Source organism: Anolis sagrei, chromosome 5 (assembly GCF_037176765.1).
Source record: "Anolis sagrei isolate rAnoSag1 chromosome 5, rAnoSag1.mat, whole genome shotgun sequence".
NCBI classification, from domain to species: domain Eukaryota; kingdom Metazoa; phylum Chordata; class Lepidosauria; order Squamata; family Dactyloidae; genus Anolis; species Anolis sagrei.
Window position 1 is genome coordinate 4,334,696 of NC_090025.1, and position 25,523 is coordinate 4,360,218.

At 46.0% G+C, this 25,523-nt stretch overlaps 2 protein-coding genes across 5 annotated transcripts in view; one reads left to right on the forward strand and one right to left on the reverse strand.

Moving 5' to 3' along the window:
- Positions 1-1,350: 1,350 nt before the first annotated feature.
- On the reverse strand, positions 1,351-19,884 carry LOC132777125 (uncharacterized). Of its 2 annotated transcripts, none has more exons than XM_060779484.2 (4): positions 19,593-19,884; positions 11,500-11,669; positions 8,379-8,539; positions 1,351-4,347 (listed from the first exon to the last, which is right to left on the reverse strand). In XM_060779484.2, the coding sequence occupies exons 2-4, from the start codon at positions 11,648-11,650 to the stop codon at positions 3,055-3,057; spliced, it is 1,605 nt and encodes a 534-aa protein (XP_060635467.2). In that variant the 5' UTR covers positions 11,651-11,669; positions 19,593-19,884; the 3' UTR covers positions 1,351-3,054. The 2 variants fall into 2 exon arrangements, with proteins under 2 accessions (XP_060635467.2, XP_060635468.2); XM_060779485.2 differs by lacking the exon at positions 19,593-19,884 and adding an exon at positions 16,464-16,616.
- The window catches only part of DCTN1 (dynactin subunit 1), a 110,348-nt gene continuing 101,863 nt past the window's right edge, over positions 17,039-25,523 (forward strand). Inside the window, exon 1 of one of the 3 annotated variants that reach the window (XM_060779482.2) lies at positions 17,039-17,126. Coding sequence is in view for 1 of the 3 variants with exons in the window: in XM_060779479.2 (XP_060635462.2) it covers positions 20,277-20,279 (3 nt within the window). In the remaining 2 variants the exon portion in view is untranslated. Of the gene's footprint in view, positions 17,127-20,184; positions 20,280-25,523 lie in introns of those variants that run through there. The other 2 variants (XM_060779481.2, XM_060779479.2) reach the window with 2 other exon arrangements.

Sequence of the window (25,523 nt, forward strand, 5' to 3'; positions counted from 1 at the left end):
GCAACAAGACTGCTCCAAGGCTACTCCTTAAATCTCATCAGAATTGCTAGATTCGCCTTCAGGTGCATCCATTTCCACAGGTGAATCACGTTCCCTCCATTGCTGCCAGTCTGCACTCCGGGCTGCATCCTGAGAAGCAGTATCCGAAACCCATGGGTCTGCGAACCCTTGGAACTCATCGCTGGAGGTTGGAGCATTAATCACATCCAAAACCTCCTGGACCCTGGTCCAGTCCAACTCTTCATCATCACTGTCAGATTCATAGCAATCCGCTATGTCTTTAAGACGCTTGGAAATAGATTCCTCATCGCTATCAGAACTGCGTGCTACTCGATTTACACCACGGTAATCCTCCGTTTCCATCTCCTCACGAGTAAACCCCTGAAAATCCTCCTCATCAGTAGTCTCAAGGAAAATGTCCCTAATGCGCTTCAGCTGTTGCTGAGCGTCTTCCTCTTCCAAGCCTCGTTTCCTCCTACTAGCACTAGTAGATACATGAGGCACACGCTGAATTACAACAGCATGAAAGTATTCCTTTGGCTCTTCAGCCACTTTTTCCCATTGCCTGACTAGCACCTAGACTTTTCCCCACAAATAAGCAATCTTGCCTCTCTATCTAATCTTTCTTCCAGCTTGTCATTCTGCAAAACAGTTTTGTTTTCACACAGAGTCCTCCGTTCTGCCAACTGGGGAATTGCCTTCCTGTTCCAACATCCCCTCTGTCTGAACAGGCTCTGCACCCCCAGACCCCTCATCAACATCCTCAGCTGCTGTCCCTGCACCCCCAGACCCCTCATCAACATCCTCGGCTGGCTGAGCTACTGTTGTGACTCATGGATCTGGACCAAACTTGGCACAAGCACTCAATATGCCCAAATATGAACACAGGTGGAGTTTGGGGGAAATAGACCTTGACATTTGGGAGTTGTAGTCACTGGGATTCACTGTTCACCTACAATCAAAGAGAATTCTGAAGCCCATGAACGACAGAATTGGGGCAAACTTCCCACACAGAACCCCCATGACGAACAGAAAATACTTAAGGCCATCTAATCCAACTCCCTTCATCATGGCAAGAAAACGTAATTAAAGTCCTCCTGACAAAGAGCCATCCAGCCATAGAGTCACAACAGTTCACTGACTTTTTATTGCTTTGGGCTTCTTATAATCTTGAACAAACTGCTTGCTGATTTTACCCAGCTGGTGTGGTGTATAAAGTCAGAGATGATTCTGCTCTGGAGTATGAGAGTTTTACAGTTTGCAACCCACAGACGTTTTATCCTGACATATTTCTCCCTTTGTTGCTTGGGCAAACCCTTCGACAAGTCAAGCCAAACACCGACACAAGGCTGATCCAAACAAGCTTTATTCAAAAATGCATAAAAAGATGTTTACAAAAATATGAACATATAAATTTAAGTGTAGTGTCTTATGTTATGTTTATGTTTCTACGGGCGGTGCTTGATTTACACGTATGTTTTGATTTCCCCTTTCGTTCTGCAGTTCAAGGCTGAGAAAGGGTGTGTGTGTGTTAATAAGGCTCCCTTTCCGCAACCTGCTGGCATGGTTCTCCTAGCTGCAATCCCCATCGGTCACATCTGTTTCCCCAAGTTGTTTTGGGGAGCATGCATTGGGGAGCCCATTATCCACCCTGGAGCCGAGCTGAAGCACCCAGGTTTAAACCAGGAGGGTAGCAGCAGGAGCATTGCTCCCCAAATACAAACTATCTCACAACATGAAACTTTCCTTCAGTCCCCACATTTCTAACACTGCAGAGAGTGAGACACATGATACCCGTTCTCACCTAGAACAATTCCATTTACAGCAGGCACCCTCAAACTGTGGCCCTCCAACTCCCAGAAGCCCTAACGAGCTTTTTCAACTGTCAGCAATTCTGGGAGTTGAAGACCCAAACAGCTGGATGACTGCAGTTTGAAGATGCCTGATATTGGCAGTTGCCGAGCCTACTCGCTTGACTACCCCTTTGCTCTGAGGCTCTACTGAGATTTGAAGTGCATGCAGAAATTGGGAAGCGAAATATTTCCTGGGGAGTGGAATTCTTATAGAGCAGTGGTTCTCAACCTGGGATCCCCAGATGTTTTTTGCCTTCAACTCCCAGAAATCCTAACAGCTGGTAATCTGGATGGGATTTCTGGGAGTTGTAGGCCAAAAACATCTGGGGACCCCAGAGGGAGGTGATGCCTGCATTTTGCTCCCTGCTCAAGGACTGGGAACGCATCCCAGCTCAAGGACTGGGATGCGTTCCTCCTTTAGAGATCATCTATAGCAGTGCTTCTCAACCTGGGGTCCCCACAAAGTGTCTGCCAAGACCCGATAAAGATGTTCTTGGCAACTCTACATATACATGGAAACACCTGTCAATTATTGTACTGTGTAAATGTCAGACATCAGCTGATTTTATGATATTAAATACTGAAGAGATTGAGACCTCAAGCTGTGACAGCCCTTTGCTCGCTGTACACCCTACTCTGCAGAGATAGAAATAAAAAAGCCTGGAAATCGGACATGCTGTCTCCATCCTCTTCCTTCTCCTAAAGCACTCGAATGAATTTCCGGGTAACGTATTCCGCAACATTTTTAGCCTTCAACTCCCAGAAATCCTAACAGCTGGTAAACTGGATGGGATTTCTGGGAGTTGTAGGCCAAAAACATCTGGGAACCCCAGGTTGAGAACCGCTGACCTACAGCATCCACTGGCCACCAACAATGTGGTCCCAAGGCAGGGATGTGGTGCAGAAGGGTCAAAAGACACGTGGGAACGCAGCCAGGCCCAGCTCAATAAAACTGGCTTGCAGTTCTGACCTGGTGTTCTGGTTTACAGCAATGGCACTGCCAACGTGGGCAAAACATACAGGAGGAAAGGAAGCTCAGTGGTTAACCTTTCTCCAACCCCTCCCTGCTCCTTCTTCCTTGCCCTTTCAAGGCCGCACCTTCTCCTCCTTTGGGGCTAGTGTCATAGAGGTCACGCTTGCGCTGTGTTGTCAAATTCGGGGCAAGGCACAGTTTGGGTTTGAGTCTGGGGTGGGGGGTTCCTCACTTCCACGTGATGCGCAGCTCCAGGTCTTCCCTGCTGACCCGCCGGAGCAGCGCTTCGTAGTCCTTCCGGTAGATGTCTGGGCAGCGGTCCAAAACAAGAGAGCGGAGAGGGTTCTCCAGGGAAAGGATCCGGTGGATGGTGCCGCTCGAGACTTTGCACTCGACCATTGAAAGGTCAATGAGGTGAAGGAGGGCTGCGGTGGTGCCGGGGGCCCCCAGCACCTCCTCAAAGACCCCGTCCAGGGAGAAGGGCAGGCCGAACAGCATCACGTACTCCAGGCGAGGGGAGCCCTTCAGCAGGGAGACCAGGCTCGCCGCCAAGCCCAGGGTCTCTGGGGGATCCTTGGAATCCAACAAGTCGGAAAAGGTGAGGTGGAACTCCTCAAGTTGAGGGAAGGCTAAGGGGGGCAGGCTAGCGACTTGGGCCAAGGCCTCCTCACTGGGGCTGCCTTTCACCAAGTGGTCAAGGGAAGCGAAGAACGACTTGAGGTTTGGGCAGTGGCTCAAGAGGACATGGAGGGACACTTCGTCGTCAAAGGAGAAGCCCTCCAGAGAGAGGGTCTCCAGCTGGGTCCCCAGGCGCGCCGTGACAGGAAGCAACTCCTCCAGCCGCCGGAGCCAGCACTCCAGGCTGAGGCTGGTAAGAGAGCCCCAGGGCAGCAACCGCCGGGCCAGGCAAGAGTGCTCCTCCAGAACCACTGTGGCATTCGCCATGTGTGGGCACACAGCAAGGATGATGGACAAGCTGGACTCCGGCACGTCCAGGATCTCTTTCAGAGGCAGCTTGAGCTGGGAGCGGGGCCCGCTTGGGTGCAGAGAATCCCAGCGCTTCACCAGTTCTGGCATGGAGGGAAAACCAGCGGGAACCTGAGCACCACGGAAGTTTCGGTCATGGATGAGGCACACTGCATCTGTGGTAGTCTCGCTCTGCAAGACGATCAGATTGGGCAGAGCCAGGAGCATGTAGGCCAAGGCCCAGGGCAGGTCATCACAGCGCGGGCTGCTCTGCATACCATCAACATTCAGATTCTGCAAGGTTGAGCAGCAGAAGGCACTGGCTGTGGGGTCATAGACCAGGTGGAAGAGGGAGGCCGGAGAGAGTTTCTTGCACTCTGAGACGTTCAGCTCGCGAAGCCTCCGGCAGGTGGAGCCCACGGCAGACAGCACCTGAGTGTTGCACTGGGTCCCTGAAAGGATCAGCCTGGTGAGACCTGGCAAGCCTTCAACGAGGTCAACCAGTGCATCTGTGGGAACCCGGCTGCAGCCGTCAAGATCCAGCGAAGTCAAATTCTGGCCCGAGGAAATTGGGGTAGAAAAGATGGAAGGGAGGAGAGGGGAGTGAGTTAGAGAGAGAGAAAGGGTAATTATAGCCATTTATTATTTATTTATTAAAAACATTTATATTCCACTCTTCTCACCCCGAAGGAGATTCAGGGCGGAGCACAGCATATACACGGCAAACATTCAATGCCAGGACACAAATTCACATACAGTACACATAAACATTAAAAAACATTTATCAAAATATTAAAATACACCATTTAAAACCGTCCTAGCCATCCGCATCAAATCTTTCCTATCGCTGCTTTCCTGCCCTGTCCCGAAAGCTTGGTCCCACATCTAAGTTTTGACCATCCTTCTAAAGGACAGGAGGGAGGGGGCCGACCTGGTCTCACCAGGAAGGGAGTTTCAGAGCCGGGGAGCAATCACCGAGAAGACCCTGTCTCTCGTCCCCACCAATCGCGCCTGTGACTAAGGTGCCCATTTGGTGCCTTTTTGAAGTTATTTAGGGTCTCCTTAGTATGTGCCAGGGTGCACTCTGCCCATTTGGTATCTTTTAGACGTTGTTTAGATCTCAGTAGTATGTTCTAGGGTCTAAGGTGCCCATTTGGTGCCTTGTTGAAGTTGTTTAGGGTCTCCTTAGTGTGTGCCAGGGGGTAAGGTGCCCATTTTGGTGCCTTTTTGAAGTTGTTTAGGGTTTCCTTAGTGTGTGCCAGGGGGTAAGGTGCCCATTTTGGTGCCTTTTTGAAGTTGTTTAGGGTCTCCTTAGTGTGTGCCAGGGGGTAAGGTGTCCATTTTGGTGCCTTTTTGAAGTTGTTTAGGGTCTCCTTAGTGTGTGCCAGGGGGTAAGGTGCCCATTTTGGTGCCTTTTTGAAGTTGTTTAGGGTTTCCTTAGTGTGTGCCAGGGGGTAAGGTGCCCATTTTGGTGCCTTTTTGAAGTTGTTTAGGGTCTCCTTAGTGTGTGCCAGGGGGTAAGGTGTCCATTTTGGTGCCTTTTTGAAGTTGTTTAGGGTCTCCTTAGTGTGTGCCAGGGGGTAAGGTGCCCATTTGGTGCCTTTTTGAAGTTGTTTAGGGTCTCCTTAGTATGTGCCAGGGTCCACTCTGCCAATTTGGTGCCTTTTAGTTTGGTCCAGTTCCTTGGAGGATCTTAATCTCCATGATGGTTCATAGGGGGAGATGCGTTCGGACAGGTAGGCTGGGGCCGTTTAGAGCTTTATAGGCCAAAGCCAGCACGTTGAATTGTGCCCGGTAGCAAACTGGCAGCCAGTGGAGCTGGCGCAACATGGGAGTTGTATGCTCCCTGTATGCCGCCCCAGTTATTAACCTGGCTGCCTCTCGTTGGACTAGTTGAAGCTTCCGAGCAGTCTTCAAGGGCAACCCCCCGTAGAGTGCATTGCAGTAGTCTATCCTAGATGTAACGAGAGCGTGGACCACCGTGGCCAAGTCTGACTTCCCAAGGTGTGGGCGCAGCTGGCACACAAGTTTTCACTGTGCAAACGCTCCCCTGGTCACCGCTGCAACCTGGGATTCCAGGCTGAGTGATGAATCCAGGAGGACCACAAGCTGTGAACCTGTGCCTTCAAGGGGAGTGTGACCCCGTCCAGCACAGGTTGTGACCCTATGCCCTGTTTGGCCTTGCAACTGACCAGGAGGACCTCTGCCTTGTCTGGATTCAACTTCAATATGCTCACCCTCATCCAGACCGTCAGAGCGGCCAGGCATCGGTTCAGGACTTGGACAGCCTCCTTCGCATGTGGTGGAAATGAGTGATAGAGTTGGACGTCATCTGCGTACAGATGTCATTGAACTCCAAAACGCCGGATGATCTCACCCAGCGGCTTCATGTAGATGTTAAACAACATGGGGGTCAATACTGAGCCCTGCAGGACACCACAGGACAATGGCTGTGGGGCTGAGCAGGAGTCCCCCAGCAACATTTATAGCCATTGTTTGCTCTTTTTGGGCTCCCCTCAATTATATATTTTCTTTCCTATCTCATCCAGGGTTTTATCATTTTACCTTGTCCATTTGCCCTGCCCATTTTGCTTGATTTTATAATGTATTGATTTTGCTCTAATTATTTTATTTTGCTACTGCATGTATTTTATTCTGATGTAATTTTTTGTTGTCTGCATTCTGTATTTTATTTTGCGGTAATGTATTTTTAGGCTTGGCCTCATGTTAGCCGTCCCGAGTCCCCTTTGCGGAGATGGTGGTGGATATTATTATTATTGTTATTATTATTATTTATTTTGACTGAGCAATGATCCCTCACAAACTAATACCCATGCCAACATAAAGAAAGATCTGATAGTGAAGAATGGGAAGCCCAACCTTGCCAGCAAAGCAGGAAGGAAACCAATAGTCAGACAACCAGATAATAGAACAACAACCTTCATGAACCTTTTACATCTACTGAATTGGACATGGCTCTCAATACATGTAAAAATGGGAAATCAGCTGGCCTGGATGATCTACGGATAGAACAAATCAAGAACTTTGGCCCAAAAGCAAGGTTCTGGCTGCTGGAGCTGGTGAACAACTGCACTGCATCCTGTCAGATCCCCAAAATCTGGAGGAAAGCAAGAGTCATCGCCATCTAGAAGCCAGGCAAAGACTGTAATGTCCCAAAAAACTATAGATCAATCTCATTATGCCAGCTTTACAAAGTAAACAAACAAACAAACAAATAAATGACCTTGGAAGGAATCCCACTAGAGCATTGCAGCGCACCCAAATACTTAGGAGTTACCCTGGACCGTGCTGTGACCTATAAGAAGTACTGCCTGAATAACAAGCAAAAAGTGGGCGCTGGAAACAATATCATACGAAAGCTGACTGGCACAACCTGGGGATCACAACCAGACACAGTGAAGACATCTGCCCCTGCGCTTTGCCACTCTGCTGCTGAGTATGCATGCCTGGTGTGGAACACATCTCACCACGCTAAAACAGTGGATGTGGCTTTTAATGAGATATGCTGCATTATCACAGGATGTCTATGCCTCACACCGCTGGAGAAATTTTACTGTTTAGCTAATATCACACCACCAGACATTTGCCGGGAAGTAGCAGGACCAAGGTATTGAGATCTTTGGCCCATCCTCTGTTCATATAGCAGCCAGCATGCCAATGCCTTAAATCAAGAAACAGCCATTAGCGTCAGCAGAAGTTTTGCACAAGCTTGGAAGAAAACATGGACTCTGGAGACATCTGGTTACAAAGCAGGTTCAATTTTACTTAGAGCAGTTCCAAAACACAACCATTACAGTAAGCGAGCAGACATGAAGTACACAGTACGCCGGACAAAGGAAGTTGAAGATGTAAACAAACTTGCAGCTGGTTGGCAGATATCAGACACTCCATAATTTTCTCACAGTTCCACACAGAGAGTGTCTCAGGGTTACTTTCTCACAGCCTCTAATATAAACATACATCCTAGTAATACAATCATCTGGCAACCCTATTTCTACTGCATGAAATTACATTTAAACACATAACATACATCAACATACACTGACAACAGCTTCCTAAGATCTACAGAGATACTCGTAGGAACACCTCAGCAAGCAAGAGTCCAAAAGTGGCAGGTGAAAAATCCATTTCGTCCCTTAAACCAATTTTTGTGCTGCTGGCATGGCTGCTAGAATCGTGACGTCCTCAGACTGTGGCCATATCTTGACTGGGGGCGGGGGGGGGGGATAATGCATAAGATTTTTATAGCCCTTGATAAGGTAAAAAGAAGGAAACCTGATGATAAAGTAGTTGATGTGACAGAAGGAAGGAGTGGAGGAGCCACTGCTTTGTGGAGACTACATGCCCCCCAATGTGGCCATCCCACAGACCCACCCAGGTCCACTTGGAGGGGTCAGGGAAGAGAGCAAGTGAACAAAGTGCTTTTGAAAGAGATCCAGGTGTTTTCCCTTGTGCCCTCAAGCGCCAGGCAGATGCAAACCTGGTTCTAATACCCAGATGATAATGCACAAGATGGGAGGCAGGATCACCCCCCATCGCTCCGGCCACTTCCACTCCCCGCTCACCTTGCAGCGCACGGTCACCATCTGGGTGATGGTGTTGCTGACCAGCTTTGGGCAGGGGGCCAAGCGCAGCTCTGTCAGGTGGGGCACCAGGAGGAGGTGCAGCATGGCGCGGGTCACGCGTTTTCCCAGCAACTGGATCAGCTCTTGGACCAGGGAGCCAGCTGAAGGCAGGCGGGTGGAAAGAGAGAAGAAACCCAGAGGTTAACTCAGGGCCCACGGGACACATATTTGCTTCTGACTACTTGCAGACGATCTTAACACTCTTGATGGTACTTTCCTCAGATATCATAGCCTGTGTTTACCATCATAGAAAGTACTTACCTCACAGACTACAGCCATGATGGTGAACCTATGACACGCATGTCAGCACTGACACATGTAACCATTTTTGATGACACGCGGCCATATACTTTTGTGAGACCTTACTCTTAGTGTTAAATAATACCAAAACCATCAAAAGAAACAGATTGACAGATGATGTTAGTAGCACTTGCTTGGGCTTGAAGTGTACAAAATGCCAACCTTCAATTGAAGATTTAGTCCATGAAATTCAGCAACAAAAAAAGTCACTAATAAGCAGCTTAAAGAATTTCCCCTCCCACTCACTTATCTTAGTTTACGGCAACCCACACAAGTTAAATAATATCAAGACCAACAAAAGAAACTGACTGAAGGATGAACGAAGAAGTCACTAAGTGTTGGGGTTCAGCCTGCGTGTGAACCTGAACCTGATTCTCTGACTGCTGAACCTGAACCCGATTCTCTGATTGTATTTCCTGATGCTACTGAACATGTATTTTCCCTGATGGTAACGAAAATGTTGATTCTGAGGTCAGTGGCTTGGAAAGTGAAACTGTTTCAGAGCCAAGCGGTGATAGCTCTCCAGAGGAGTTAACACCTGGCTTCCTTGATGAGGATAGAAAAGGACAGATTTGGAAAAACAGGAGTGAATCGCAGAGTCTGCGAAGGTCAAGCAGATTAAGGGAAAGGGAGGCACAGGCTTCAAAGCCTGGAGGTGTGTCACAAAACAGTTGCAGAGCCAAGTGGTGATAGCTCTTCAGAGGAGTTAACACTTGGCTTCCTTAATGAGGATAGAAAAGGACAGATTTGGAAAAACAGGAGTGAATCGCAGAGTCTGCAAAGGTCAAGCAGATTAAGGGAGAAGGAAACACAGGCTTCAAAGCCTGGAGGCGTGTCACGAAACAGTTGCAGACCCAAGTGGTGATAGCTCTTCAGAGGAGTTAACACTTGGCTTCCTTAATGAGGATAGAAAAGGACAGATTTGGAAAAACAGGAGTGAATCGCAGAGTCTGCGAAGGTCAAGCAGATTAAGGGAAAAGGACGCACAGGCTTCAAAGCCTGGAGGCGTGTCATGAAATAGTTTCTTCAGTTTTAAGTGCCTCTCGACTGGTTGTCTCGTTAGATCAGGCATCGTTTAGACTGAGGCATTACCTTGGCAGATTTCCGTTTCCCGTGGCCTACATCCCAAGAGGCTTCTAGTGCTCCAAGTACAGTTAGTGGTTTGCTAACAGGTTCCAGGTTCTTACAGTGTTGCTTTTGGATGTTCATGGATATTCCTGACTGCTGAATTTTACTGTGGCTTTTTGACTTTGCATTTTCCTCTATTTTGTAACCATTTTTCATCAATAAAAAGGGATTGTTTTTTCCCACAGTCAAGTGTGGTGGATTGTTATCTTATGGTCTCGTTTCCTGCTCTGGGTTGCAACACTAAGCAGGTAAGTTAAATAATTAGTTTTTGGGTTATTAAATACGGTTATATATTACAAATATGCATTTTTTGTTATTTAAACTATAACTATCACAAAATTACGGGGTTTTTTGTTTCTCAAAGTGGCACTCCACCTGAATTATGCTCGCTTTTTTGGTGAATTTTGACACACCAAGCTGAAAAGGTTGCCCATCACTGGACTACAGCCTTGTCCTTTACCTCAGAGCACATACTACCATTATACCTCATAGTCTCCCGATATCTATACTAACTCAGAGTTTATACCGTATATTTGTACTCCACCATTCTAATCCTGTATCATTTTAATAATCAAACTGTGCCTTTGTAATCCTTTGTTTTGATTCACCTTTATTGAGCTCTGACAGAAATTCTCTCTGTTTCAGGAAACTTAATTGGTTTAATTTAATCTCGTCTCCAGAGTCTTATTTTAAAGAATTAAAGTACATATAGGGCAGTGGTTCTCAACCTTCCTATTGCCGCGACCCCTTAATACAGTTCCTCATGTTGTGTTGACCCCCAACCATAGCATTATTTTTGTTGCTACTTCATAAATTTTGCTACTTTATGAATCATAATGTAAATATCTGATATGCAGGATGTATTTTCATTCACTGGACCAAATTTGGCACAAATACCCGATTCACCCAAATTTGAATACTGGTGGTGTTGCGGGGGGATTGATTTTGTCATTTGGGAGTTGTAGTTGCTGGGATTTATAGTTCACCTACAATCAAAGAGCACTCTGAACTCCACCCACTGTAGAATTGAACCAAAGTTAGCACACAGAACTCCCAACAGAACTGACCAACAGAAAATACTGCAAGGGTTAGGTGGGCATTGACCTTGATCATGGGAGTTGTAGTTCACCTACATCTAGAGAGCACTGTGGACTCAAACAATGGATGATCTGGACCAAACTTGGCATGGATACTCAATATGCCCAAATGTGAACAGTGGTGGAGTTTGGGGAAAATAGACCTTGAGATTTGGGTAGTTGATGGGATTTAAAGTTCACCTACAACCAAAGAGCACTCTGAACCCCAACAATGATAGAACTGGGACAAACGTCCCACATAGAACCCCCATGACCAACAGAAAGTACTGTGTTTTCTGATGGTCTTTGGCGACACCTCCAACACCTCCTTGTGACCCCCCCCAGGGGTCCCGACCCCTAGGTTGAGAATCACTGATATAGAGTATACCGATGGTAACTGGGAAAATAGCCAGACGCGTATAGTTTTCTTTCAGTTCCCGGCGTGCCATCACAGTACACCCCGAGTCACATCCCCAGAGGGATACATGTTCCCTTTGGCCAAATGGCCTTTGGCACTGCCCTCCCCTGCCCCCCTCCCCTGCCTGCCTGTTGCTCACCCAGCTCGCTGAAGGGCCCCTGGATGTAGCGGAACTGGTATTCATCCAGGTACTTGTCTGTGTAATCCTTGGCCCAGACGCACTGCATGTTCGCAGCGATGTTCTCCAGGCAGAGCCTCTGGAGCGACCGGTGGATTTTCTTCCTGGGCATGACGAGAATTGTGGTGATGCTGTGACAGAGAGAAGCAGGAAGGGAAAACAAGAGGGTTGGTGCGAAGAATGCAGCAAGTTTTGTTTATGGAGAAGCTACTCATTGTACTAACATCAAATGGGAGCTCTTTTCTCCTACTGCTGACTTGCATATAAAGAACAACAACAAAACTTTATTTATATACCGCTCTATCTCTCCGAGGGGACTCAGAGTGGTTTCCAAGTAACATCATCAATACATACAGAGTAAATAACATAACCGTAAGATTAACAAAACAATATAAGCATAAAAAATTGTCACAATAACACATCTATATAAATAAAAATGTAATGTTCGTTTGTGGGATTAACAGAACTCAAAAACTACTGGACAAATTGACACCAAATTTGGACACAAGACACCTAACAACCCAATGTATGTCCTTCACTCAAAAAGAATTAATTTTGTCGTTTGGGAGTTGTAGTTGCTGGGATTTATAGTTCATCTACAATCACGGAGCATTCTGAACCCCACCAACGATAGAATTGGGCCAAACCTCCCACACAGAACCCCCATGTGGGCCACAGCAACGTGTGGCAGGGGACGGCTAGTATATATTAAAAGTAACCCTGTCTGTTCAAGGCAATTTAAAAGGCCAGGCCAAAATTAGTGCAAGCTCACAGTTTCTAGGGGCCCTGGGAATTAAGAGTGCTATAGCAGGCAACAACAAGAGTAGGTAGGGGTCTATGGCTGTTCATTTCTGGGTCCTATTAGAGGAAACAGCCTGGGTAATTGGTAGGAAGAATAAGGCCGTATTCAACAATGTCTAGGGTTGAGCTAGGACTAGTCATTCTCAAAGGCTTGTTGAAACCACCAGGTCAAGCTCTTATGAAAGGAGGGGAGGGATGGGGCCTGTCTAATTTCCCTGGGGAGGACGTTCCAGAGGCGGCGGGCTACCACTGAGAAGGCCCCCTCTCTCATCCCTACTTGGGATGGTGGCAGGAACGAAAGGAGGGCCTCCTTGGATGATCTTAAGAGTTCACGCTGGTTCATAGACGGAGATACTCCACTTTGGCAGGAAAAACAAAATGCAAAGATAAAGAATGCGACCCCTCTATTCCGCTTTGGTTAGACCACTTTACCTGGAATATTGTGTCCAATTCTGGGCACCACAATTCAAGAGAGATATTGACAAGCTGGAATGTGTCCAGAGGAGGGCGACTAAAATGATCAAGGGTCTGGAGAACAAGCCCTATGAGGAGCGGCTTAGGGAACTGGGCATGTTTAGCCTGAAGAAGAGAAGGCTGAGAGGAGATATGATAGCCATGGATAAATATGTGAGAGGAAGCCACAGGGAGGAGGGAGCAAGCTTCCTTTCTGCTTCCCTGGAGACTAGGACGCGGAACAATGGCTTCAAACTACAAGAAAGGAGATGCCATCTGAACATGAGGAAGAACTTCCTGACTGTGAGAGCCATTCAGCAGTGGAACTCTCTGCCCCAGAGTGTGGTGGAGGCTCCTTCTTGGAAGCTTTTAAACAGGTTGGATGGCCATCTGTCAGGGGTGATTTGAATGCAATATTCCTGCTTCTTGGCAGAATGGGGTTGGACTGGATGGCCCAGGAGGTCTCTTCTAACTCTTTGATTCTATGATTCTAGATGCGATCGCAATTATAGGCGGGGCCCGAACCGTTTAGGGTTTTATAGATCATAACCTGCACCTGCAACCCAAGGCAGCCTTTCTTCGCCTGATGCTTGTCTCATGCCAGGATTACAGCTCCCACCAAGAGGGAGCACTGGATGGGAACTGCTATACAAAATGCCTGGCAGCCAGAGGGCTGACAAAGGCTGCTCTACGAGCCCAAATGTTAGGAGGACATACAGTGTAATATAACTTTTGCATGTAATACACTAGCAGCATTAGGTGATTGACAAGGAAGCAGTTTGTAAACGTCTGTGTTAGGGAGAGGAAGGAAGGTGGGTGCGATAAAAGCAAGATTCTGATTTATTCCTGTAATATACTATTGTTTATATTGTGAAAATGCACTAGAAGTTTGACAGGTAAGTACTTTGTAAACACCAGGACTGTGGCGCAGCTGGCTGGGAGTCAGCTACATTAAGATCACTACTGAGTTCAAAGCCAGCCCGGGTTGGAGTGAGCTTCCGGCCAATTTGTGTAGCTTGTTGTCGACCTTTGCAACCCAAAAGAGAGTTGCATCTGTCAAGTAGGACATTTAGGTACCACCTATGTGTGGGGAGGCTAATTAACTAATTTAAGAGGCCATAAAAAGACTCCATCAAAAAGCACTCCAGCAAAGGATGCGGGGAATGTGGAAGTACTTCATCAGTGTCGCAGATGGACAATGAAAGCGACAACTCCCCTGGCAACCAGAAGTTGGAATGTTAAATAGCCTTTGACTGTCTGTCTATATGTGTTGTGTGTCTATGGCATTGAATGTTTGCCATGTATGTGTAATCCGCCCTGAGTCCCTTGCGGGGTGAGAAGGGTGGAATATAAATACTGCAAATAAATAAATAATTAAATCTATAATGGGGAGGGGAAAGGGGGTGGATGAGGTAAAAGCAAGATTTGATGTTATGGTTCAGTGTTGTCACATAATATTGTATATACTGTGAGAATTTAACACACGCACATATATATACAAAATACACGAGTGGCTATCTACAACACTGACATGTTGTGTCAGCTTCACTGGCTGTCGGTCTGCTTCTAGGCTAGATACAAAATGCTGATCATTACCTATAAATCCCTAAATGGTTTGGGTCCAGGCTATTTGACAAACCGCATCCCCTCTTACAAATGAACTCAGATACTGTGGTTAGCGGAGGAGGCCCTGCTCTCGTTCCCACCTCCGTCTCAAGTATGGCTGGTGGGAACGTGAGAGAGGGACTTCTCCGTGATGGCCCCCCGTCTCTGGAGCATCCTCCCTAAAGAGATAAAAATGGCCCCTTCCCTCCTCTCCTTCAAAACAATTCAAAACCCACTTGTGCTCTCTCGCATGTGAAAAGGAGGAGAACTAGAGAATGACAGTCAGCTACTATGCCCCTGACTGGATATTATCATTGCACTCTGGACCTGGCGGGTTGGCCGGCGCCGGGGAGATTATTGACATTACAGTTAATTTTAAATCTTTGTAAATCGAGGTTCATGCTTATATGGTTAGATATAATTTTACTGTTCAATTATCTGTGTAATTTTAGCTCTTCTGTTATAATGAGTTGTTTATTGTTGGTTTGCTTTGGGATTGGTTGGGTTGTTAATGTATAGAGTCACAGAGTTGGAAGAGACCTCGTGAGCCATCCAGTCCAACCCCTTTCCACCAGGAAGCAAGAAAATCATACTCGACAGATGGCCATCCAGCCTCTGCTTAAAAGCCTCTAAAGAATGAGCCTCCACCACACTCCGTGACAGAGAGTTCCACTACTGAAGATAATAATAATAATAATAATGGAATGAAAGAATGATAGAATCCTAGAGTTAAAAGAGACCTCGTGGGACATCCAGTCCCATTCTGACAAGAAGCAGGAAAATCGTATTCAAAGCACTCCTGACAATTGGCCATCCAGCCTCTGCTTAAAACCCTCCAAAGGAGGAGCCTCCACCACACATTATGTGGCAGAGAGTTCCACTGCTGAACATAATAATAATAATAATAATAATAATAATAATAATAGAATGATAGAATCCTAGAGTTGGAAGAGACCTCGTGGGTCATCCAGTCCCATTCTGCCAAGGAGGAGGAAAACCGTATTCAAAGCACCCCTGAGAGATGGCCATCCAGCCTCTGCTTAAGAAGGAGCCTCCACCACACACTCTGGGGCAAAGAGTTCCACTGCTGAACGTAAAATAATAATAATAGAATGATAGACTCCTAGAGTTGGAAGAGACCTCGTGGGCCATCCAGTCCCATTCTGCCAAGAAGCAGGAAAATCGTACTCAAAGCACCCCTGACAGATGGCCACCCAGCCTCTGTTTAAAAGCCTCCAAAGAAGGAGCCTCCACCACACACGCTGGGGCAGAGAGTTCCACTGCTGAACATAATAATAATAATAATAATAATAATGGAATGATAGAATCCTAGAGTTGGAAAAGACCTTGTCAGCCATCCAGTCCCATTCTGGGAGTGAAGGAAGGAGGGAAAGGAGAGAAAGAGGGAAGGTTGGCCACAGCAAAGAGTGGCGGGTATAGCTAATAATAATAATAATAATAATAATAATAGAATGATAGAATCCTAGAGTTGGAAGAGACCTGGTGGGCCAACCAGTCCAACCCCATTCTGCCAAGAAGCAAGAAAATCGCATTCAAGGCACCCCTGACGGCCACCCAGCCTCTGCTTAAAAGCCTCCAAAGAAGGAGCCTCCACCACACTCCGGGGCAGAGAGTTCCACTGCTGAACATAAAATAATAATAATAGAATGAGAGTTGGAAAATCGTACTCAAAGCAACCTTGACAGATGGCCACCCAGCCTCTGCTTAAAAGCCTCCATAGAAGGAAACTTCATCACACTCTGGGGCAGAGAGTTCCACTGCTAAACATAAAATAATAATAATAGAATGATAGAATCCTAGAGTTGGAAGAGACATGGTGGGCCATCCAGTCCAACCCCATTCTGCCAAGAAGCAGGAAAATCGCATTCAAGGAACTCCTGACAGATGGCCCTCCAGCTTCTACTGGGCGTTGACCAGGCCTTTAGGCCTTCTCAGTCAAAGAAGGCCGAACCAGCACTTCCAGGATCCCACAGCATGGAGCCAAGGCACTTAAATCACTTTCTAACCGCATCCATTCAGTCCCCAGTGTGGATTCCACATCTTACCCGGAGCTGGAGGCAATCCGTGCTTTTCAGGCGGAGAAAGAAGCGGGAAAGCACCTTCTTGGCAGCAGGTCTCTTCCTAACCGGAAGCGAGCCAACTTCCGGTTCCCTATCTCCGTTGTCTGTGATGAGTTTTACTTTAGCCCCGCCCCTTTTCAATCCACTTCCGCGTTTGCTCATATATACTCTCCGGTACCCGGATGTGAGAGGCCCCGCCTCTTTCCTTTGCGTGGCTTCATAAGCTTTACAGCGCCTGCGCAGTTTTTACTTTAGCCCCGCCCCTTTCTACTCCCCTTCCGCCTTTTGCTCCCATCCTCTCCGTTACCCGGATGTGAGAGGCCCCGCCTCTTTCTTGTCGTGGCTTCATAAGCTTAACAGCGCCTGCGCAGACCTTAGCAAAGGATAAGGGTCTTGCTTACAGCGCCTGCGCAGGAAAGGGGTCCTATTCTGAGCGGGCTGTCTTTCGTAGTGCCTGCGTTGAGTGTGGGATAGGGACAGGCGTTGAAAAGAGGCAGCCCTTTTTGGCTGGGGCTTTCCTGACAGGGCGGGGAAGGCGGTTGAAAGAGAGAGAAGAGGAAGAAGAAGAAGAAGGAGGGAGAGGAAGGAAGGGTTTGGGCCAAAACAAGGCCTCCTCTCCCTCTGGGCCCTGCAGAGCCTGCAAAGTGAGTAAGCATCCCATTTTCAATTGAGTTTGAGGAAAAGAAATGTGTTTTTGTGGCTGTGGATTCCTGTTAATGGCTGGAAATGGCCACACTCCAATCCTGTGCATTGTCCATCAAGGTAAACATGGCCCTATTTACATAGAAGTGGCTCCCATTCAAGTTTATGAGGTGCAGCTTAGGCCCCTGCTACACTGCCCTGTGAAACCCAGGTTTGTTTATTTATTTATTTCTCTCAACAGTGGAGAGAGAAAGGAACACTGGGATGTCTGTTGTTGATCAATTCCTCTGTTTGCTGTGTGCCATAGAAAAGAGCAGGAAAGGAATTGAGCAAACAGAGGAATTGATCAGTAACAGACATCCCAGTGTTCCTTTCTCTCTCCACTGGTGTGGAATGTTCATGACCCCTCCCCACTGAAAATTCCACACCAGTGGAAAGGGAAAGGAACACTGGGATGTCTGTTGCTAATCAGTTCCTGTTTGCTGTGTGCCATAGAAAAGAGCAGGAAAGGATGAAGGGAGAGGTAGTGGGGGGGGGGTTAATGAAAATTCCACACCAGTGGAGAGAGAAAGGAACACTGGGATGTCTGTTGCTGATCAATTCCTCTGTTTGCTGTGTGCCATAGAAAAGAGCAGGAAAGGAAAGGGTGAAGGGAGAGGTGGGGGGGGTTAATGCAAATTCCACACCAGTGGAGAGAGAAAGGAACACTGGGATGTCTGTTGCTAATCAATTCCTTTGTTTGCTGTGTGCCATAGATAAGAATAGAAAAGAGTGAAGGAAGAGGCAGTGGGCAGGGGTGGTGGTGGTGGTGATGGTTATGAACATTCCACACCAGTGGAGAGAGAAAGGAACACTGGGATGTCTGTTGCTAATCAATTCCTCTGTTTGCTGTGTGCCATAGAAAAGAATAGGAAATGGTGGAGGGAGAGCCAGAGAGAGAGAGAGAGAGAGATACTTGCCATAGATGCAGGCGAAACGTCAGGAGAGAATGCCTCTAGACCATGGCCATATAGCCTGAAAAAACCTACAACAACCCAGTGATTCCAGCCATGAAAGCCTTCGACAATACATCAATACCACTTCTTGTACATTCCCAAGGAAACGTTTCTGTTTTCTATGAAATACTTATGTTGCGTTCGCTACTAAGCACTTATTTTGCATTCTATATGAAACACTTATTTTGCATTCCCTACAAAATATGTATTTTCCATTCCCTATGAAACACATCTGTTGCATTTGCTATGAAACACTTCTTTTGCATTCCCTACTAAGCACTTATTTTGCATTCCCTACGAAACATGGGCTTCTTGGCCTCATGAATATGATATAATGTCCAGATCTAGGGAATCCTAGTCCCACCTGGAATAATCCTATGTCCAATTCTTGGCACCAAGAGGCTATGCACATGCTAGAAGGCATCCAGAGAAGGGCAACCAAAAGTCTGAAAAGTCAAGAATCCCTCTGAGGGGCAGGTGGGGGAGTTGGGGATGTTTATCTTGGAGAAGGTCAAGAGGGGGGCATAATAGCCATGTTTAAACATTTGAAAGGATGTCCCATTGATGAGGAATGGGTAAGTTTGTTTACTACTACAGGGACTAGGGCACAAAGCAGCTATGGGTTCAAACGGCAGGAAAAGAAATTTATCTAAACATTAGGAGGAATTTTTCAGGTGTGTAAAATTTGCTCAAACACAGTAGATTTTTTTTTGTCGTGTCAGGAGAGACTTGAGAAACTGCAAGTCGCTTCTGGTGTGAGAGAATTGGCCGTCTGCAAGGACGTTGCCCAGGGGACGCCTGAATGATTTGATGTTTTTATCATCCTTGTGGGAGGCTTCTCTCATGTCCCCGCATGAGGAGCTGGAGCTGGTAGAGGGAGCTCATCTGCCTCTCCCCAGATTCGAACCTGTGACCTGTCATTCTTCAGTCCTGCCAGCACAGGGGTTTAACCCACTGCACCACTGGGGGCTCCTACTTACAGTAGATCAGACATTTCTACAAAGTGTCCTCCATCAGACAACTTGCTTTTTTCTAAGCTTACGGAGAACATTTATAGAAAGGAAAAACAACTGCTAGGTTCTTGTAGGTTTGTTCGGGCTATATGGCCATGTTCTAGAGGCATTTCTCCTGACGTTTCGCCTGCATCTATGGCAAGCATCCTCAGAGGTAGTGAGGTCTGTTGGAAATAGGAAATGGGTTTATATATCTGTGGAATGACTGGTGTGGGGCAAAGAGCTCTCTGCTGAAGCTAGGTGTGAGAGCTCTTTGCCCCACCCCAGTCATTCAACAGATATATAAACCCATTTCCAACAGACCTCACTACCTCTGAGGATGCTTGCCATAGATGCAGGCGAAACGTCAGGAGAAATGCCTCTAGAACATGGCCCTATAGCCCGAAAAAACCTACAGGAACCTAGTGATTCCAGCCATGAAAGCCTTCGACAATACAAAAAAAACTGCATTCATAGCTACCAACCAAGTCTGGAGTCTTGCTTTTCAGGAGAGCTGGATGGGTTGTAGGTGAGGGGCTACCAGCCCTCCTGGTTTTGGATGATGTGGTGAGGAGTACGTGGGTGAATCCTTTCCTGGGAATCCTTAGCAGTGGCTGGAAAGGACCCATGGATGGTGCAGATCTGTAGCAGAACAGCATGCCCTTGTCCAGAGCGCAAGGGGAATGCGGCCTGTGCTGCCTTCCGTGACGTTTTCTTTCCCAAACAGACCCATCTGATTATTTTCCTCTGAGCGGCCACATAGTAGGCATGTCCTGTAACTCATAAAGGGAGAATCGGGCTTGGTGCCTCAGTGCCGCTCCTTTGTCTGACATCATCATCATCATGTGTTGCTGGCTACCAGAGCAGTGGCGTGTTGCTGGCGGAGTGCCGAGCGTCTGCTGAGACTGGGGTGTTCCTTTCTGCCATTGGACAAACTGAACCAAATTGGGAGATCCTTTAGAGGCTTCCTCTTGTGCCTGGCTGTCACTGGGCAGTTCTGTGCTTTGGCCTGATGGGCAAGGCCAGCGCTTGGTAGAGAGAGAGCTCAGCTGGAGAGGCAGCCCTTCCAGGGTTGCAGGGCTGGGTCTTGGGTGGCAGGAACCGCGGCTGCCCTTGCCTTACTGGTCCCAGTTTGCTGTGGATAATGCAGAAAAACACAAGGCGGAGACATGGTTAGTAAGTTGGTAGACCTGGTTTTTCAATGGGTTGTGTTTGTGTGTTCGTTTTTCCTTGCCTCAAGGATTTGAGTCTAATACTTGTTAGGGTGGTTGTAGATATTTCGAGCTGTATGGCCATTTTCTAGAAGCATTCTCTCCTGACGTTTCGCCTGCATCTGTGGCAAGCATCCTCAGAAGTTGTGAGGTTGCTATCTTTTTCTTTACCCCAGAAAACATGGCAATGGTCTATGTATTGCCGAAGGCTTTCATGGCCAGAATCACTGGGTTGTTGTAGGTTTTTTCGGGCTATATGGCCATGTTCTAGAGGCATTCTCTCCTGATGTTTCGCCTACATCTATGGCAAGCATCCTCCGAGGTAGTGAGGTCTGTTGGAACTAGGAAAAAGTGTTTATATATCTGTGGAATGACTTTTTCCTAGTTCCAATAGACCTCACAACCTCTGAGTTTGCTTGCCATAGATGCAGGCGAAACGCCAGGAGAGAATGCCTCTAGAACATGGCCATATAGCCCGAAAAAACGTACAACAACCCAAACATAATACACTCTCTTAAAAGCCTTCCTAATGCCGTGACCCCTGAATACAGTCCCTCATGTTGTGGTGACCTCCGACCATCACATTGTTTTTGTTGCTACTTCATAACAGTCATTTTACTACTGTTATAAATCATAATGTAAATATCAGATATTCCAGATGTATTTTCATTCACTGGACCAAACTGAGCACAAATACGCACCTACATGTAAATGCTAGTGGGGTTTGGGGAGGATTGATTTTGTAGTTTTGGGAGTTGTAGTTGCGGGATTTATAGTTCACCTATAATCAAAGAGCATTCTGAACTCCACCAGCGATGGATTTGAACCTAATTTGCCACACAGAACTCCCATGACCAACGGAAAACACTGGAAAAGTTTGGTGGGTATTGACCTTGAGTTTGGGAGCTGTAGTTCACCTATATCCAGAGAGCACTGTGGACTCACGGAATGGTGGATCTGGACCAAACTTGGCACAAATACTCAATATGTGCAAATGTGAACACAGGTGGAGCCTGGGGAAAATAGACCTTGACTTTTGGGAGTTGTAGTTTCTGGGATTTATAGTTCATTACAATCAAAGAACATTCTGAACTCCTCCAATGATAGAATTGGCTCAAACTTCCCACATGGAATCCCCATGACCATCAGAAAATACTGTGTTTTCTGATGGTCTTTGGCGACCCCTCTGACACCCCCTCGCGACCCCCAGGTTGAGAAACACTGTTCTAGACGCATTCTCTCCTGGCGTTTCGCCTGCATCTATGGCAAGCATCCTCAGAGGTAGTGAGGTCTGTTGGAACTACCTCTGAGGATGCTTGCCACAGATGTAGGCGAAACATTAGGAGGGAATACCTCAAGAACATGGCCATATAGCCCAAAAAAACCTACAACAACACAATGGCAATGGTCTTCTTGTATCCTTATTGGTTTGTTAACCTCCACCTAGGCATTTAAAAATGCATTGGTTGCTTTAATCTAAAGTGTGTTCTAAGTTCAGTCTCTCCCTCTCTCAATTTCTTCCCCCTTTTTATGCTGCAAGAGACTGACACGACTACATTGAAAACTATTTTGCTTTGTATTGCAGTATGTTTTACAAGAGTGAGAATGAAAGACTTCTCTGTTCTCACAGCAGGATGCACATCAAAGGTTACTTTGCATGTAACAGCAACCATGACCAAATTCCTAGAGGGAATTTTGCTCCTTCATAATAATCTTTTTGTATGTAGAGATTTGAATACATTCAGTTAACTGAAAGGTAAAGGTTTCCCCTGACATTAAGTCTAGACGTCTCTGATTCGGAGTGTGTGTGTGTGTGTGTGTTCATCACCATTTCTAAGTCAAAGTGTCAGCGTTGCCTGTAGACCCCTCCAAAGTCATGTGGTCAGCATGATTGCATGGAGTGCCATTACCTTCCTGCCAAAGTGGTATCTATTGATCAACTCACATTTGCATGTTTTTGAACTGCTAGGTTGGCAGAAGCTGGGGGTAACAGCAGGAGCTCACCCCGCTCCCTGAATTCAAACCGTTGACCTTTTGGTCAGCAAGTTCAGCAGCTCAGCAGTTTAACCTGCTGTGCCACCGGGGCATCCTCAGTTAACTATTAGGTAGGACTAAATCAGGAAGCATTAGAAGGGGGGAGGAATTGAACCAAATGAAAAACATTTTGTTCCACTAGCTATTTACTGGAATGATTTTAAACTGGTAATTCCTGATTTTATGTAGAAAAGATGCAGGAAAATGACAAAATGAAACTTGATCTGAGCTGCATTGGAAAAACCAAGGTGGAGGAGCATGAGCAGTTATGTAACACAAAACCATTAATAATAATAATAATAATAATAATTATTATTATTATTATTATTATTATTATTATTTCTACCCTGCCACCATCTCCCTGATGGGGACTCAGAGCGGCTTACATGGGGCCAAGCCCGGACAACATAATACAGCAATAAAATCAAAACATATACAACAGACAACAACAACATTATCAAAGTGACATTAAAAAGGAAAAAAAAATCATAAAATAAACATTCCAATAAACACAATAGTCAGGGGCCACATATTCAGGATAAAAACAGTTAACCAATTATAATAAGATAAAATAGGAGCAGGATGTTTATATCGAACTCTTAAAACAGAGTTGTGAGGCTGAACACCCTATTTGGAGGGCATGAACTCCATTAGCAGAAAACGAGGGGTGCAAAATATCATGCTGTGCACCTACTCATGTATAAATGTTGCCAATTGGTAGCATTAATGCTAGATCAATTTATGTGCTAAAACAGAAAAAAAAAAGAAATGATCAAGGGTCTGGAGAACAAGCCCTTTGAGGAGTGGCTTAAATAGCTGGGCATGTTTAGCCTGAAGAAGAGAAGGACGAGAAGAGATATTATAGCCATGTATAAATATGTGAGAGGAAGCCACAGGGAGGAGGAGGGAGCAAGCTTCCTTTCTGCTTCCTCGGAGACTAGGACGCAAAACAATGGCTTCAAACTACAAGAGAGGAGATTCCATCTGAACACGAGGAAGAACTTCCTGACTGTGAGAGCCGTTCAGCAGTGGAACTCTCTGCCCCGGAGTATGGTGGAAGCTCCTTCTTTGGAAGCTTTGAAACAGAGGCTGGATGGCCATCTGTCAGGGGTGATTTGAATGCAATGGCCAATGAGGTCTCTTCCAACTCTTTGATTCTATAAATTATCCTCAATAGAAAACTGGATTCTAAAAATTCTAGAACTGGCAAAAGTGGGCAAGTTACCCTGTTTGATTTCGAAGAAGTCAACTGGCATTTTTTCTAAAGAATGGGAATGATTAATGTCATGACAGTGATAATATTTGCATCGTATTTGCTTCTTGGAAGCGGGCCCTCAAACTGTTGGAGGGCCGCATTATAATTTGAAAAAAAAACATGAATGAATTCTTATGCACACTGCACATATCTTACTTATTTAGAAGGATGGTAAAAACTTGGCTGTGGGACCAAGCTTTCAGGACAGGGTAATGAAACGGCAGTGGGAAAGATGACAGGGCCAATTGGATTTGATGCGGATGGCTAGGATGGTTTTAAATGGTGTATTTTAATATTTTGATAAATGTTTTTTAATGTTTATGTATTGTATGTGAATTTGTGTCCCGGCATTGAATGTTTGCCATGTATATGCTGTGCTGAGTCCCTTTCGGGGTGAGAAGGGCGGAATATAAATGTTTTAAATAAATAAATAATAAATACTTGTAGTGCAAAAAACACTTAAAAACAATACAATAAATAAAACGAAGAAAATTTTTAATAAGTATATAAACTTATTAGCATTTCAATGGGAAGTGTGGGCCTGCTTTTGGCTGATGAGATAGGATTGTTGTTGTTGTTGTTGTTGTTGTTGTTATTGTGTGCTTTCAAGTCATTTCAGACTTAGGTTGACCTAAGCGAGGGCCGGGTAAATGACCTTGGAGGGCCATATCCAGCCCTCGGGACTTATTTTGACGACCCCTGCTCTAAGGCAAATACTACTCTGATCTCTGGTCTTTAACATGTACAGCTCTGATCTTTGACATGTACAAGATGTAATCTATGGCATGTACATCTATGATCTTTGAGGCATGTACGTGTTTAGGATGCCTGTTTCAGATTGCCAAGCCAGACCAGGCCTTGGTTTGAGGACCTCTGATCTAGATCTATGGAAAAGTGATGGTGGAGGAGCATGAGCAGTAATTGCATGCAGCACTGAACCATGGCTTAGCATCATGCGTGAATGTGGCCGATAGGTGGCATTAATACAGTAACTAACACAGTCACTAACCAGCTCCCATCCAGGCAGGTATATATCTGTAGTTCACCTGTTCACAGACATGTCCTATCGATTTACTGAATGAGCTTCAGCATCTCTTCTTACATAGTCAGGGCTCGATGACAAATCTTCCTGTTTTCTGCTTCCCAAACCACTTTTCAGGATTGCTTTTCCTTTCTGATAAAAGTGACCATTGCCCTTCTATATAGATTTGGCGTTTCTCTCAAAAACTATAATCAACTTTCAGTGGACTTAGGAGATGTTTCAGAAATGCTGCAGTCCCTCACTTAATAATAATAATAATAATAATCATCATCATCATCATCATCATCAAACAAGCAGTTGAAGAAGAAAAACACACCCTGGCAGACTATGTCAAGGAAAGCCAAGAACCTGCTTTAATTGAAGTCAATAATCGGAAACTTCTCAAAGCACAGCAGACAAAGAGTCAGTACAAGAAAACTGCACTCCAAACCAAAGCTGATAGCTGGCACAACAAAGCATTACATGGGCAGTTCCTTGAGAAGATTGAAGGAAAAGTTGACAAGGAGAAGACCTGGTTATGGCTCACGAATGGAACCCTGAAGAAGGAGACAGAAGGCCTGATTCTTGCGGCTCAGGAGCAAGCCATCAGAACAAAGGCCATGAAAGCCAGGATTGAAAAATCAGCGGATGACCCAAAATGCAGGCTGTGCGAGGAAGCGGATGAAACCATGGATCATATCCTCAGCTGTTGCAAGAAAATCGCACAGACTGACTACAAACAAAGACACAACTCTGTGGCCCAGATGATTCACTGGAACTTATGTCACAAGGACCACCTGCCAGCAGCAAAGAATTGGTGGGATCATAAAGTTGCAAAGGTCATGAAAAATGAACATGCAAAAATACTGTGGGACTTTCGAATCCAGACTGACAA

Bases quoted from the DNA above. Each gene is read 5' to 3' on its own strand.
- LOC132777125 (XM_060779484.2), bottom strand. From the start codon at position 11,650: ATGCCCAGGAAGAAAATCCACCGGTCGCTCCAGAGGCTCTGCCTGGAG. The intron at 8,540-11,499 runs GTGAGCAACAGG...GCCTGCCTTCAG, and splicing joins GGGGCCCTTCAGCGAGCTGG to CTGGCTCCCTGGTCCAAGAG. The intron at 4,348-8,378 runs GTGAGCGGGGAG...TCCTCGGGCCAG, and splicing joins TGGTGACCGTGCGCTGCAAG to AATTTGACTTCGCTGGATCT.